This window comes from Dipteris shenzhenensis, chromosome 16 (genome assembly GCF_047967505.1).
Source record: "Dipteris shenzhenensis isolate YYH24624 ecotype China chromosome 16, Dip_SZ_1.0, whole genome shotgun sequence".
Lineage (NCBI taxonomy): Eukaryota > Viridiplantae > Streptophyta > Polypodiopsida > Gleicheniales > Dipteridaceae > Dipteris > Dipteris shenzhenensis.
The window spans coordinates 53,158,531-53,173,570 of record NC_141611.1 but is presented as its reverse complement, the minus strand read 5'-3'; the positions used below and the strand labels follow the sequence as shown (position 1 = coordinate 53,173,570).

General features: G+C 47.2%; 1 protein-coding gene across 2 annotated transcripts in view; it reads right to left on the bottom strand.

Annotated features, from left to right (window-relative positions):
- LOC147893129 (monooxygenase 2-like) overlaps positions 1 to 13,885 on the bottom strand; it is a 44,441-nt gene extending 30,556 nt beyond the window's left edge. The window contains exons 1-5 of one of the 2 annotated variants that reach the window (XM_087387493.1): positions 13,620 to 13,885; positions 13,453 to 13,589; positions 13,131 to 13,277; positions 12,673 to 12,735; positions 11,333 to 11,498 (exon numbers count right to left, since the gene is read on the bottom strand). In XM_087387493.1, the coding sequence (XP_087243619.1) occupies positions 11,333 to 11,498; positions 12,673 to 12,735; positions 13,131 to 13,277; positions 13,453 to 13,589; positions 13,620 to 13,760 (654 nt within the window). In that variant the 5' untranslated portion in view covers positions 13,761 to 13,885. Of the gene's footprint in view, positions 1 to 11,332; positions 11,499 to 12,672; positions 12,736 to 13,130; positions 13,278 to 13,452 lie in introns of both variants that reach the window. The other variant, XM_087387492.1, reaches the window with a different exon arrangement.
- Positions 13,886 to 15,040: the final 1,155 nt, after the last annotated feature.

Sequence of the window (15,040 nt, the reverse complement as noted above, 5' to 3'; positions counted from 1 at the left end):
AGGGTTACAGAGAGAATAAATGAAGTTGCATACAGATTAGCATTGCCAGAGCATTGGAGGATTCACAATGCATTCCATGTGAGTCTTCTAAAGAAATTTCAAGGACCAGAGCCTACAGAACCAGTATCAGAGGATCCACCAGAAGTGGATGAGCTGGAGGAAGTCCTTCAGCCAGAGCAAATTGTGTACCATACTGTACGTAAAGGCCCTCAGGGTAAGGAATTTTACAGGTATCTTGTAAAATTCAAGAATTATACGGCATTAGATGCCAAGTGGATGGACGAAGACATGTTATCCGATCATCCACAGCTTTTGGATGTTTACAAGGAAGCTTTTCAGTTGAGGTCAACTGAATAGAAGCCGAGGGGATGTCACCACAATGTAAATATCCTAAGTCAAAGTACAGTTGACCATTTATTTGATCTTAATTAAAGAATGTTATATGTGTTAATTACGGTCGAAGAGTCATTTTAATGGTCAAAGGATTGACTACGGTCAAAGATACTTGACTCCAGTCAAGTAAACCTGACTACGGTCAGAGAATGTTGACTTCGGTCAACAAGACTTGGCCTGCGCCAAGAGGGTTAACCCCGGTTAACCAAGATGTGCCAACTCCGGTTGGAGAGACTTGGCTATAATTAAGGCGCCTTGACCTTTGGTCGAAGCTCTTTAATTATAATCAAGAGTGTTGACCTCGGTCAACCAGAGAAAATATATATATTTATTTATTTATATATATATTTGTTTAAATGTGCACATGTGTTCAGTGGGGACGCCCACCGTGACTAGGATTAGTCCACAGTGTGTTATTTGCATGCAAAGCGCTAACAATTAATGGGTACCATGGTGGTGCGCTTTTATTAATTGTTGCAGGTACTGGAAGGATTATTTTTCCTAAGCGAAATGGGAGCCTGACAAGCACCTAGGAAGCGGTTCGTGTGACCGAGAGCCTGGAAGACTCCAGAATGGCCCTATGTGGCTTGTAATAAGAGTCAGTCTAGATTGTAGACAAGTGGCATGTTGCCAATTTGAATGGGGCTTGAAGCCCTTGTAAAAAAAGATTTCTTTTCACGTAGGAGGGAGGAGAGACTTACGAGACAGCTCATGCTGAACTTCTATAACAGTTTTTCTGAAAGTAATAAAGACCTTCGGGGGGGTCCAGCCCGACAATTTGTCCTGGGCCCTAGTGTTTGTTCAGAGAGAGGGAGAGAGGGAGAGCTTTGCTGTGGACAGTTTGAATTCCGTCGTTGACGTGAAGCCATATGTTGTTTTATTCCCCTCCAGCTCGGTTTTAAATGACCAGGCTTCTTGCAATAATCGCATTTGCCTTTCTTCACCTTTGCACCTTTATCTGCATTCCCTGTGGTTGTGTTTGCATTCCCCTCCTTCCTGGGCTGATAAGCATGACTAGTCTTTTTCTGAAATTTACCCTCTTCATGAGTGGCAAGTGCTTGCTCACTCGAATAGACTAAATTAGAAGTCTGCATTTCTTCTTGTAAGAGCAAGCCAACTAACTCCTCAAAACTGAGCGGAGCAACCCTGAGCATAATAGTCAAGGAAGTAGCAAACGTATCATATGAGAGTGCCAGTCTATTGAGGGTGATAGAGACTGATTTCTTGTCTTCTATATCCTCATCAATAGTTGCGAGCTCATCCGAATGCCAGTAATCTTTGCAATATGAGCTGAAATAGTTTGACCTTTCTGCATGGACAAGTCACTAAGCTTATTATTCAAAGAAATGCTTCTTGCTTCATTCTTCACATTCGACATACTTTTCACTCTATCCCAAGCTGCCTTTGAAGTCTTGCAAGACTTGATAGTGGACTTAATGTGTGTCTTCACAGACAATGCAATCAAAGACAACGCTTGGGCATCCCTGCGATCAAACCTCTTCTGATCCTCCGTGGGAGTAGTAGTAGAAGCCTGAGTGGTAGTGCCAAAAGTGGATGATGCACTCGTGCTAGATCCAGTAGGTCTAGCCTCATCACCATTCACAATGTCCCATAAGCCCTTTCCAACCACGATATTCTTGAGTGTAAATGACCACAAAGCATAGTTGGGTCCATCCAACTTATCTGCTTCAGTTATGGTACCAAAATTCTCATTGAGAGACATGATTTCAAGCTCAAGAATAAAGGCAAGTGTACCTGCAAAGGAAAAGACAGAAAATGGAAAACTGAAAGACCACTGACTGCTATGCAATCACTGCAATGACATTCACTGACAGTGGCTGCTCTGAAATAGCAGTAAATCTGCCCCAAAATTTCTGCTCAAACCTCAATCCCTTCCAGGATACAATATGCAATCAAGCACTATATTTAATATGCAACCAAGCACTATATACTATATTTCTACCCCAAAAAGTTATCCTCAACCACAGCCAAACACATGCTCAAATGCAATGTCCTTTTGCCCCAAAAATCAGCCTGTATCTCAGCCAAACAATGGCTCACAATGCAATAGCAAACTCTTGCTCAATAGGCATCCAAAAGTGCATCAACTTACAGCCAACACTTGGCTTCAAATATGCACAACACCTGAGCAATGATTTGCACTCAATGTGTAGCCAAAAACTGTCCCAAATGCACTGACACCTGTGCAATGCAATCTGCAAGACACCTGCGCAATGCTATCTACAAGAACCAACTAGGAGAGGCTGAAAATATGCTGAAGCAAAAATCTCGAGCTGGAGTAGGAGCAAAAGTTGAACCACCAAGTCGAATCCGGAGCTGGAGATGCAAGTGGCAATTTGGAGAGGCAACGGGCAAGCGGTCAATTCAAATGGAGAGATGGAGAGGAGAACTGTACGAAAAGCAGTAAAAATCAGCAAAACGTATCTTTTGATCTGTTGCTCAGAATGAAATTTTGATAGCACGAACAGCTCCGAAAGGGGAGTAAACTTTAGTACAACTATTCAAAACTCTTCTGGATTGCTTGACGCAGCTACAAAACTTCCGGTATCCGAAATTGCCTGAAAAAACTGTGCACGCAATGCAAAACGAAGTCGCCCAGCTGAGGAATGCTTCCTGGTGCAAAATCTCACAACAAAACTGAAGCTCAAGATCACGCGAAGCTCGTGGAATCTCACAACAGCCAAAAGAGAAGTTGACCAGCAAGAATTAACTTCTTCTCCGTGACAAAAGTGCAACAAGAGCACGTGGGAGATCGGGGAAGCAAGTGACGTGGCTGGAAATACTAGCTCTGATACCACATGTAGAAACAAGAATGGAGAAGAGTTGTGAACACAAGGGAACAAGAAGTGAACACAAATGAACTCCAACTGAAATGTTCAAATGAAACAATACAAGTACTTGGTATATATAGTACCCAAGTACTAGTCAACCATATAGTTGACTTATGGCCTACAACACCATATCATTGTAGATATCTTTACACTTAATCTACAGGTTATAGGTTTTATGACCCAGTGAGGAGACGCATTGTGGTCAGTAGAGACATGATCTTTAATGAGCAAGTGCTGACTTCAGTGGTTAAGGAGCCACAAGTTCTTGAAGAGCCAAGTGATTATGAAGACCAAGCTATTCTTGCAGTGGCTCTATGCCTAAAAGGCTAAGGTAATTCCCGTGGGTCGTGTCCCAGGTCATCGAAACAAGGATGGGAGGTCACCCAGTGTGATTTGCATGTCCGTCCACTGCCGATTATGTCGTGCCTCGCACCCCGGATCCCTACTACGTCTGCCATTGGTGATTGTGTGGTCCATACAATCTGATTGGAAGAACTCTGTGGTCCTGCTATGAGAAGAGTCGACGGTATATCTGAGGCATGTCTCTATATTTTGAGTAAGTGCTCTCTATGCCGAACCGCCTCATGAATGAAAGCATCCCAAGCATCCCTGGTCTAGGTACGAAAGGAGTCTGGAGAGGGACCCAAAGCCGTCCCTAAGGAGACAATGATAGCGACCACAGATCTCGTAGTACACAAGGCAACTGAGTGCAAATTGCTTCTCTGACTCGACCTCCTACCTCCGATTGCATAGCGTACATAGGCGGCTCTCCCTGGGCATCCCCTCAGCTCATCCGCTCTCGATATGGAGTCAATGTGATGATACTCGAAATTGCCCGATGGAGATCCACAATGAGTGTGGTAAGTGAATATGAGTATACTTTGGCGGGACAATGAAGCCCTCCTCAGAGATGCGAAGGCAATGATCTCTGTAGAAGTTGAGCTTCACTGGAAGCTCTCTTGGCTCCAACCAGATCCTGAATGTGTGTAGCTGTAAGAGATCTTCTCGAATGACCTAGTTCTCGTGGTACCCAAGTGGGATTGATGAAGCGTCTAAGCTATAGTGGAAGGGAGGTAGTCTATCCATGTGGAGTCCCAATCTCTTGAGCCACCTACGTGTCTGTTCATACAACCTCTCTCGTCCCCTCCATCTGCAAGACTCATGACGAAGCGAGAGACATCCATGGTGGCCTACGTCTCCTTGATGTGCAGTCTCCATACTGACTGACACGGTGTAAATAAGTAATGGTCTGAAATGCCGCATCTAGTTGCACTGGAAACGCGGCTTGAATGATATGAAGTGGCACCGATGGTTTCCCCAGGATCATCCATGAGAGCAAGAGAATCTATAGTCACTCTACTCATGCCCACTCCGTGTCTGAGAGATCGGGTTCCCAACAAGGGCTGCCATACATGCCGGGTGGTCGAACCAAGGAGTCAAAGAGAAGAGGCTTGGTCTGAGGGTCTTGAAAGTGTAAGTGGACTCTCTCTCTCTCTCTCTCTCTCTCTTTCTCTCTCTCTCTCGTTCACACACCTTCTGGTAAAAACTCTTGTTCACACACTTTTTTTTTTGTAACAGAAACTTTTCATTAAGAAGAAAGTGCATTCATAGGTGTCCCAAAGTGGAACAGCTACTACTCATGACAAGAGAAAAAGCAGATATAAAAAGGAAGCTTCCAGGGGCTTCGAAGGGAATATAGGTCCATCTTCCCTTCCATAGGGCGGGCCTTTGGCATAGTTTTAGAGTACCCCTTAGAGTCAGAGGAGACAGTGGTGACAGATGACAGAGTCCCTCGACTCAAGCTAGTGGTAGAGAGCCCGGACACACTTCCAAAGGTGATCCTTCTGGAGACCTTGGAGGGAGGTACGCTTCGCTAGTGTGTGGAGGTCTCCGATCTACAAGGGCAGTGTTTGAGGTGTAGGCAGAAGAGACACCTAGCCAGATATTGTACGAGAGGACTGAGCAAGGCGCATCCCTCCTCACAGGAGTCGCAAGGGCAACATAGTGATACGAGAGAGGGCGGGACTTGGAGTCCACCTAGGCAGGCACAACAGCACTTTCAGCGACAACAGGTGGAGTCCCAGACTCCTTGGGTGGAGCCCTCAGTGGGAAGATGGACCAAGGCAAGGAAAAAGAAGAGGAGCAAATGGGTCAAAAAGAATCAAAGGCATCGGGCCAACCACAAGAGGAGAGCACAGGCAGTGGCTTAGGCACAAGGAGTTCAGGATGGTGACCCGCAGACAGGAGCATCACGTGACCCAGAGAGAGTATCGTCGATTCTTCAGGCCCCTCTAGAGGAGAGACTCCTCGCCCATCACAGGACCCACAGTAGTATCAGGAGCAGCAGGCATCAGAGAACCCCATATTACCAGTGTCCCTGGCCCCCCCTCAGAGACCAGAGAGGGTATCACAGGGACCGTAGGTGCCACCACTGCAACGACATTCTACGCCCCTTGCAGTGACAACAGTTGACCCCACCCAGCTGCCTTTACCCCCCCCCCCCAAGATCCACCTGCCCCCTCTCCGCCACCCCTTTCTGCACTTTCCCCACCTCATCCTTCTCCACCGGCCCCTCCTACGGTGGTTACCCTCCCTATCCGCCCTCCCCCGTCAGACCCCTCTTCCTCCCTATAGACAACAGCAGCCTCGCCTGGGGCCACCTCCTCGGGCACCCCGTCGGGCCCTGCGATGGGCACCTCTTTTGTGGGTAAGGGGAAGGCATAAGATTTTATGCCTACCTCTCCCAGGCCGCAGGCCACATAGGATACAACCTCTTCTCATAGGTTTGGGGAGAGGGGCTTCAAGACTGAGCCCTCAAACCTTCACATGCGAGCGGGCCGGTCGGTTGCCGAGGGAGTTTTGGCGATTGGGTCCTTGGAACTATTTGGAGATCCCAGATACGTACCTATGCCCTTGGAGCTCACCATTCTAATCCTATAGCCTTGAAAAGGGGGCATCAGTGCAGTGGGCTCTCCCACCTCCAATTTGGATCCTCCATTTCACCTCCACCGGGATGGAGAAGTGGACCGCAGAGCTTTTTGATGCGATGATGGAGCTTTAGGTATACCAGATGATGGACGAGTGGATGGGACCTCAGGGTATGGATCTCTAGTAGGCCCATGGTACCTCTGCATATTTTCAGCTTGGCTTTTATCCAGTAAAGCCTGGATAAGGCTTGGCTGTAGCCGTGATCCGCCTACCTGCAGAGACACTATTGGACGCTCCAGCAATGCGCCTACCTGTTTGGCGTAGATGTTTCTTTCATGCAGTATTGGGCTCGGAGCATGGGGATTGAGACAGTGTCGATGCTAGCAAGCGCACAGATACCGATTATTCGCCCTTTATAACCTTTGGCAAAGTCATTGAAATCCGTCTTCCTTGAGTAGGCTCCCATGCACAGGTGAGCCTTGTTCACTACCGTCCCATCTCCATGAGTTTGACGGTGGTGACTTGGAATGTGCACAGGCTTCATGACCGTGCGTGCAACTAGCCGCAATACCTGATTTTACGTCTGAAACTGCAACGGGCTCTGGTAGGCAGGTCAGTTAATCTTCTCTTGATTCAGGAGCATACGTTCTCAGCAGCAGACGTGGCACGCCATCACCACCACCTCCTTGGGAAAGGCCCGAAGATCTGGTCCCCATCAGTTGGTAGGAGCGGTGGGTTTGCATTTTAGTATCGCAAGTGCTGGCCTCGGAAATTTTCGCATAGGGTGAGCTCATTTCAAGCCACACAGATTGGATGGGCCTTCAGGAAGGAGAGGAATGGATTGGTATCCTGAACGTGTATGCACCAGCTTGCAGGCAGCACCGCCCGACTTTCTGGCTGCCGCTAACAGATTGCCTCCCAAAGGATGGATTGTTGGGGGAGATTTCAATAACCTTGAGTTCATGGAGGATAAGCATGGAGGAGCCTCTTTCGCAAAGATGCCATCAGGGGAGAAGAGCACTTGAAAGTAGTTTATTTTGCCGGTTAGTGACAGGGATCCTTGGCGGGAGCCAGAGTTTACCAGACTTTTAGGCAGCCTGCGCTTTTCCTTTGGCTAGAGACGACAGGATGGACTGCTAGAGCATCTAGACAAATTCCATATTGGCGATTGGGGTTTAATCCGCGGCGGGTCCACCGGCATTCTAGTAGGAGGAGGATGTCCAGCAAGTGTTGGTAGAGATCTGGAGTCAGCCAGTGGACAGTCCCATTGAGGGATGGATGGCATGGGAGGCCGAGCAAATACAACAAAGCAGTCAGGAGCTACAGAGCCAGGCCCTAAGGCGGTGAGCTGCTCTTTAGGAGTAAGAGCGGGCTCTGCATCAAGATCTTGTGTCCATTGAGAGACTCAGGGAGCAAGACCCAGGGTCCCCGTGGCTTTGGGACCGCCTAGAGTGCGCACGCTCGGGGCTACAGGACTTGGAGGTCCGCAGAGCAGACTTTTCTTACCATTCTTCTAGGGCCAGATGGGTCCGACAGGGGGACAGGATGACCTGCCAGTTTTTCCAAGCCACAAGACCACGGTCAGCAAGGATCTAGCTACAGCGTCTTAGGAACTCCAAGGGATAGATGCACTCAGACGCACAGGAGATCCTCGAGATGACTATATCCTTCTATGGCCAGCTTTTCTTGTCGAAGGAGGCCTCGGCTACCACTCCTGTAGCTAGAGAGGCAGTTTGGGAGCAGGTCCCCACAGTTGTCTCGCCAAGCCTTAGCAGACACCTAGAGGAGCCTTTCACGGATGAGGAGTTATGGGAGGCCCTACAGGCTCGTCCAGCTCAGAAGTGCCTTGGAGAGGATGGTTTGACCTTGACCTTCTTTCGCTGCTTTTGGGAGCACATCTCCACCCCACTTCAGTTAGTCTGTCAGGAGATCTTTGACTCAGGGGACCTCATTTGATTTATGGTCTCATACTAGTTTGAGGATCGGTCCGCCTATGCAGCTATAGGGACATATTGAATCAGATTCATAACGTTGACACTGGTAATAATTCTTCCTCATTCCCTAAGCAGAGGTTGGATATGCCTGATTCCGAAGGGGGGAGAAGATATTCGACAGTGGAGACCGATCACCCTTCTAGACACAACATACAAGATCTTGGCTAAAGTCTTGAGTCTGCGCCTGAGATCCCACCTTCCGGATATCACTCATGAGAGACAGACCGGTTTTGTCCATGAGCGCAGCATCCTGGATAATATCTTCACCTTCTAGGAGGCACTTGACTAGGCCAGGGAGGAGGCACAACCTCTTGCTATCCTTCTCCTTGATTTCGAGAAGGCTTACGACAGAGTTGAGTGGTCCTTCCAGGATGGGACTATGCAGAGACTTGGCTGTTCAGAGAGGTGGATCAAAGGAGGGATCTCAGCTTTATATGCAGGCAGCTCCAGCCAGGAGGCTATACACACGAGATCTTCCCACTCTCCCGTTTAGTGAGATAGGGATGTCCCTTGGCTCCTTATCCTTTCCTTTTTGTGACAGAAGCCCTGGGCAATTTTCTGCCTTCTCAGACACTTGGCCTTACACTGATGAGGTTGCCGATCCGACAGGAGGAGGCCTAGATTCGGAGTTTGCAGATGATACAACGCTCTATGTTGACGGTTCTACAGCCAGTCTAGAGAGGGTCAAAGGTGCATTATCCATTTATTGTGAGGCCTCCGGAGCTCGTATAAATTGGACCAAATCTTATGGCTTCTTCACAGGCACGAAAGAGAGCTAGGAGGTTCGAGGCTGGGGCACAAATTTTGGCTTTTAGTGGATCCCGAAAGAAGAGATGGCTAGATACCTGGGCTGTCAGGTGAGCATCGATATTTTGGCAGAGCAGCAGTTCAGCCCGGTTCTGGAGTGTTCAGTGGAAGCTCCTGTACTGGAGCTCCGTGCAACTCTCTCTTGAAGGTCATGCTCTAGTGGTGAACCAGGTACTCCTTGCCACATCCTGGTACATCGCTTCTTATTGGTGCTTTCACTGACGTTGCAAGGGGGCAACTACGCCAATTGGTTCGGAACTTCCTTTGGTCGGGATCGGATGGCGGTGGCTTGGCAGACAGTGATTTTGCCCCAGGCATAGGGTGGACTTGGCATTATTGATCTTGAGATGCAGAGTAGAGTCCTCTTGGGCAAGCTAATAGTGCGCGGCCTCACCCCGCGGGTGGAGCCTTGGAAGCTCTTACTACATCAAGGGCTTCTTGGGAACACACCTCGTAATGGGGCCAGTGGCAGCAGTCCTACGAGTGGGTTTTCTCCGAGGCTCCGCTAACATGGAAGGGTTCTCTGCTGATGCGGAGTCTCTACAGAGTGTGGTAGAGATTGGCAAGAGGACTCATCCGGGCTAGGCGTCTTGTGGAGAGGAGTTTGAGAGAGCTCTGCTCATCTGGCACCCAGAGCTCAGAAACTCGGAGGGGCGCATGCTTGGGCAATGGACTCATATCGGATGGGCACACTGGGATAGTGGACCGGCCATATTCTTTGGGACTTGGAGAGGACTTCCCAGAGAGACAAAGGCTCGTAGACAAGCTCTCTTACCTCCAAGGAGCAGACACTAGGATACAGGAAATTGAGGAGGCGATCTCGGATTCTTGGTGGGAGGGATTACGAAGCTCGCTGCCCTTGGGCCCCCCATTACTGGTCTGGACAGTTCTTACAGACAAGGGTACCGCTTAGGATATGCTTCTTTTAGGAGTCTCTTGGCTTCCCCCAGTCTCGCTTTTATTGAGTGGGACAGGGAGGATCTCTGCAGGCTGGGTCGGAGATGGAGGAGGAGACAGAGGTGGACTTAGAGGACTTAAAGTGGCAGAGGGTCAGAATTGTGGGCCGCATGGGCAGGACTTGGTACATCGACCCCTCCGTAGTCTTATCGACCCCGGAGGGAGCAGTATGGTGCTTATGGCTCTAGATAGGGCAGACCTTTATGTGACATCCACTGGGACCCAACGGAGTGGTTGTGGCCAGCCCGCATTGGGCAATCGGACCGGGTGGAGGAGGTCTCTTTCTTCTCGTACACTACTCGTATTGGGCGCCGTTTATAGCTTGAGGCAGCAGCATGGTCCCCCATGAGGAATGTCATTGGCTAGAGTAGGATGTCCCACGAGAGGTCATAGGCCGCTTTTGACCCCGCCTTTGGATGAGTTTGTGCCCGCGGAATATTTCGTATTTCTTCTAGCTGTTGGCACATGGGGGCCTACCCATTGGCCCTTGGCTGGAGCAGATGAGGATAGATGGCCGATGCAATGGTTGTGTGGATGGAGTTCTGGAGACGATCCCGCACTATCTTTGGGGCTGCCCTGTCGAACAACGGATATGGCTGGCGTCCTTCAGGATTGTTGCTAGCACACAGAGGATGAATAGGGATTTCACGTGGGGGATGGTGGCCTGGCTCTCACGGAGGGAGGCCACACCTTTGCGATCGACCCTATCATGCCGGCCTACAGAATACATGGGTAGCAGGTTTCCTAGATTGAGATTCATGACGCAGTTCAGCCCTCCCGTCCACGCCCACCACCTCTCCCGGAGGATGGTGTTTGGGAGACTGTTTCCAGCATTACTACCTGGAATGTCTGGGTGACTCATTGCAATCTGGTGATGGGAGATTTCTCCGATGGCTGCCCTAGTAGCCATTTGGCAGGATATCATACTCACCTTGCGTGCCGTTTGGGAGCGTGGTACTCCAAGCTCGAGAGCAACAGTTGAGAGACGGGAACGCTTCCGCCAAATTTGGCCAGCAGGCATCTTCTACACCATGTCCGCAAGGGGTATTCGCTGGGTATGTAGACCACCACCATGGTTGCTAGCTCCTGTTTAGGAATCTCTAAAGGTGAATTGCCATGAGATCCGGAAGCGGGTGTCGTCCTTGTAGCTCGGCAACCTGTTCCTTTCTTGTTTTCATCGACAACTCCTTGTGGAAGCTGGTTGTATGGGTTTTTTCTAGCATTAATAGAATTTACCTTTCTTTGGAAAGCCGGGCCGCAGAGAGATCTCCATAGCTTGTTTCGTAGTTGTTTATAGGGGTACACACTACTACCCTATTTTCTCTCTCTCTCTCTCTCTCTCTCTCTCTCTCTCTCTCTCTCACACACACACACACAGGCCCACATAAGACAAAACTCAACCTTAGTTCGTATTGTTGATCCATTCAGAAGTTCAATTTCAGTACAGCCTCCATCGATTTTCCGAAGGTGAAGCACTTGACTATTGAAACGAACAGTATCAGGTGGAAGAGGTTCGTTAAGAGCTTCAAGTAATACACTTCTCTCAACTCCACGCAACTCAACATCCCTGCGATCACCAAATTATGCATAAAATTTAAAGATTTTGAAATAATTGTACATTTTGTAATGCATGTATAAATACGTTGTTAGGGCCTTCAGGTTCCATTTAAACATCAACGTTATATACGTACTGCTACAATCACCTCGCTGATATACGTGTATTGCTTTTGGCCAATAATAAGAGTTATGAAGTAATTGAGGCAAAGATATAATGTAAATCTGGTGATGGTGGACAAAGCAGCAAGAAGGGCTGTCTATGATATTTTGTACATTGGCTTGAATGAAACCATGAGAGATGGGATTGCATATGACTTCCATTCCCAGTTAAAAATTATAAAGAGCGAATATAGCAAGTCACCACAATTGTGGCATCGTTTTCAGACTCAACGATCACCACAATATATATAAATATTATATGTGTGTGTGTGTTCACTTTGGACTCTCTAGAAGAGATAGAGACACAGAGTCCTTGGTGATCCTATCTTTTGTATTTTCATTTTCTTTTGTCGCTCTTTGCGGCAATCTCTCTTCGATTGTCTGCAAACTCACTACATAGGCTATGATGTATATTTGTCCTACATTGAGATTTTCTCTTGATGTATTTTTCAGCTTCCCAGTGTGGGACATATGTGTTGATGTATTTTTGCATATCCCATTTTGGTAGCTATTCTGTAATATAAAGCATAAAAAGTTTCACCCAAAAAAAAAAAAACTGTGTGTGTGGTCATAGCACCTGGTTGAGTACCTCTACATAAACTCTGTTGAAACTGGTTGTGTGTGGTCATAGCACCTGGTTGAGTACCACTACATAAACTCTGTTGAAACTGATGCACCATCCAGTCATTCCTCCCTTTTATAAAAAAGGGGCAAAAGGAAATGAATGGAAAACAAAAGCCACCACCTACCTTTCTGTGTTATTATTCTCTCCCAGGAGGATCTCCCTTATTATAGCCTTGCTATACGGTTGGGCTTTTACAAACATTGTTCCTGTTAGATCGCTTAAAATATACAATGGTGTAGGAGATTTTAGTAGCTATCCATGCCACAAAATCTCGAGTGCTGGAAATTGTAACTGAAGGTCAAACTCCTTAGGCACCAACAGTACATTACAGTAAAATTGACTAGTTACAAAAAGACATGCTTAATGTGTGCCTGATGCTCATTCTGGCAATATCACGTACGTTGTCGCAGCTTCAAAGCTCAGGCTTGATAGGCATTTACCATCAGCTGCATAGAACTCTATCCTGCACATTTAGCATTCCCGATTTAAATAAGCTCTCAACAGTCTAAATGTTCTGGGCGGACCACATCAACTATTCACTTGATCAATCAAACGTATTTTGTAATACATCCACTTCAGAAGTGTCCAAATGTAAGGAACAAATACAGTCGGATGTTCCACGCAAATTTTATATTTCGCAAAACTCGAGATCAGACTGACGGGACGATGATTATATACTCGGTAAGTGATTGCGATAGATATATAGTTCCAATGGTGAGTTTACGACACAAGCTCTGCCCCAAGTAGCATACCCCACCACGTCTGTAAGGGAAGCAGTGCTCCAGCCAGACAATCGCAATAACATGATGCAAATAGCAATCTTCAACTTTAAGGACAAGCAAGTGGAACGCAACTTACTCCTTCATTTTCATAAACTTCTTCCGTAGGCCTTCCGCAACCCCAAGAGCTTCCAGTGCCCGCCATGCATTCGTCCAGATACCAATGCTGGACCCAGCTGTCCTAAGTCTATCGGATTGCTCTAGGACTATCGACTTAATTCCCAATCTGCGGTGGTAACAGAATTTGGGCCAAATCAAATACACGCGATTAAGATTTGAGAAAAAATTGAAGACAATTCTTAGTGACGGGGTTATCTGCATCAGCATTAATAACTTCTATACATGGACTACTGGACTGGATTGTATCTAATTTGGATGCAGGAGAGCGACTGCAAAACGACCTGTGAAGAGCCAACGCAGTAGCCAAACCGGCAATACCAGCTCCAACAATCACGACATTCTCCAGATGAGAAGTCGTTCCAAAGGGATCGCGTTGGGCATTAAAGGCAGTGTCGTTGCTGGAAGTGTCTCTCGACGAGGCATAAATTCGGGAGCCTGTGAGTTCCCACGATCTCTGGATAAGAACGTTCAGCCTTGGGGATATCAGTAACTGCCGAAAATTGTCTTGCAGTAGAGCTACATTGCGACGGCAGGAATCAGAATTGAGGTGAATTGAAAGTGCGGGAGCTGGAAGAATGGCATTCGCCATGATCAGCAAAGGAGCTACAATCTAAATACTGTCGATTCTCGAAATTGTGGAGCAGCTACAGGCTAAAGCTAGTTTGTGAAGTCACCATTGGGAGTATCGTAGCCACTAGATTGGTTGGAGTGTAGAGCAGAGTACAAAGACCAAGAACGACAGAAAAAACTTCCATCCAGAAAGATCTCTTCACATAGGGTTTCAAAAATTTGCAGGTTTCTCTTGATTTTAAAGCTAAAATATGACTAAATTGCTAACATTTTGCAAAATTTTTATCATTGACAATATATTTTTGGCCTGCCTCGTAAGGGTAGGTCTTAGTAACGAGTTTCAATCTTGACAACGAAAAATGTTTTTCATGTGTAACTATTTGGAGTCTTCATTTTGTGGTGGTCTGATTGGTTGTGTGCCACGTCTCCTTGTTTAGCATCATTCTTTTTTTGTGTTATTCATCTCTCCTCCTCGCTGGGCAGACCAGTTGAATCCGATTCACCTTGTTTATAGATGAAAATGAAAATGGTCCAGGTTCATTGTATATCGTTTGCAAGTTTTCTGTGAACACTCCTCCTTTACACTTCAGTGCGGGCCGGGCCCTTTTATTAAGGCAATCCCATTACATCAAGAACCCACATTTGGGTGCAAGAACATTGTCCTGATCAATCAGTTAGACGCCCAGATTAATCTACTTGCTGACTACTCAACCGACGTGGATAGAGGATCGGCTGACGTGGCCATATGGTCGTTATGTCTACCTCCCCTTGAAAAAGAGACAGTTCGGGAGAAATAAGGCTTAATGCGAGCAATGTGGGTTGTGGTTTGAGTCTTTTTTTGCCCATCAGTATGTCGAAGCACTTGATAGGGTCCTACCCATTTCGCTAAAAACTTTTCAGCTAGTCCCTTTTGCCGTGTTGGGTAATGAACCATCACCAAATCTCCCACAGAGTATGTAGCTAGTCGATGGCGAAGATCATATAATCTCTTTTGGCGACTTTGAGCTTTGTGAAGATGATCAGTAGCATTTTGTCAAACAAACGAAAGAGCATCTGTCAAATAATGAGCCCATTGAAGTGCATCTTTATGTTTGATCTTGTCCACTGAAATTGTGTCGACCTCGAGAGGAAAAACAAGTGGCCTCCCAAACAGAGCTTCAAAAGGACTCAGCCTAGTAGAATCCTGAATTGCAGTGTTGTATGCCGCCATCACATAAGGGAGCAAGATATCCCAATTGGAGTGTTGTGGATCAATGTACATTGCTAGCATCAACTTTACTATCCGATTAAGGCACTTTG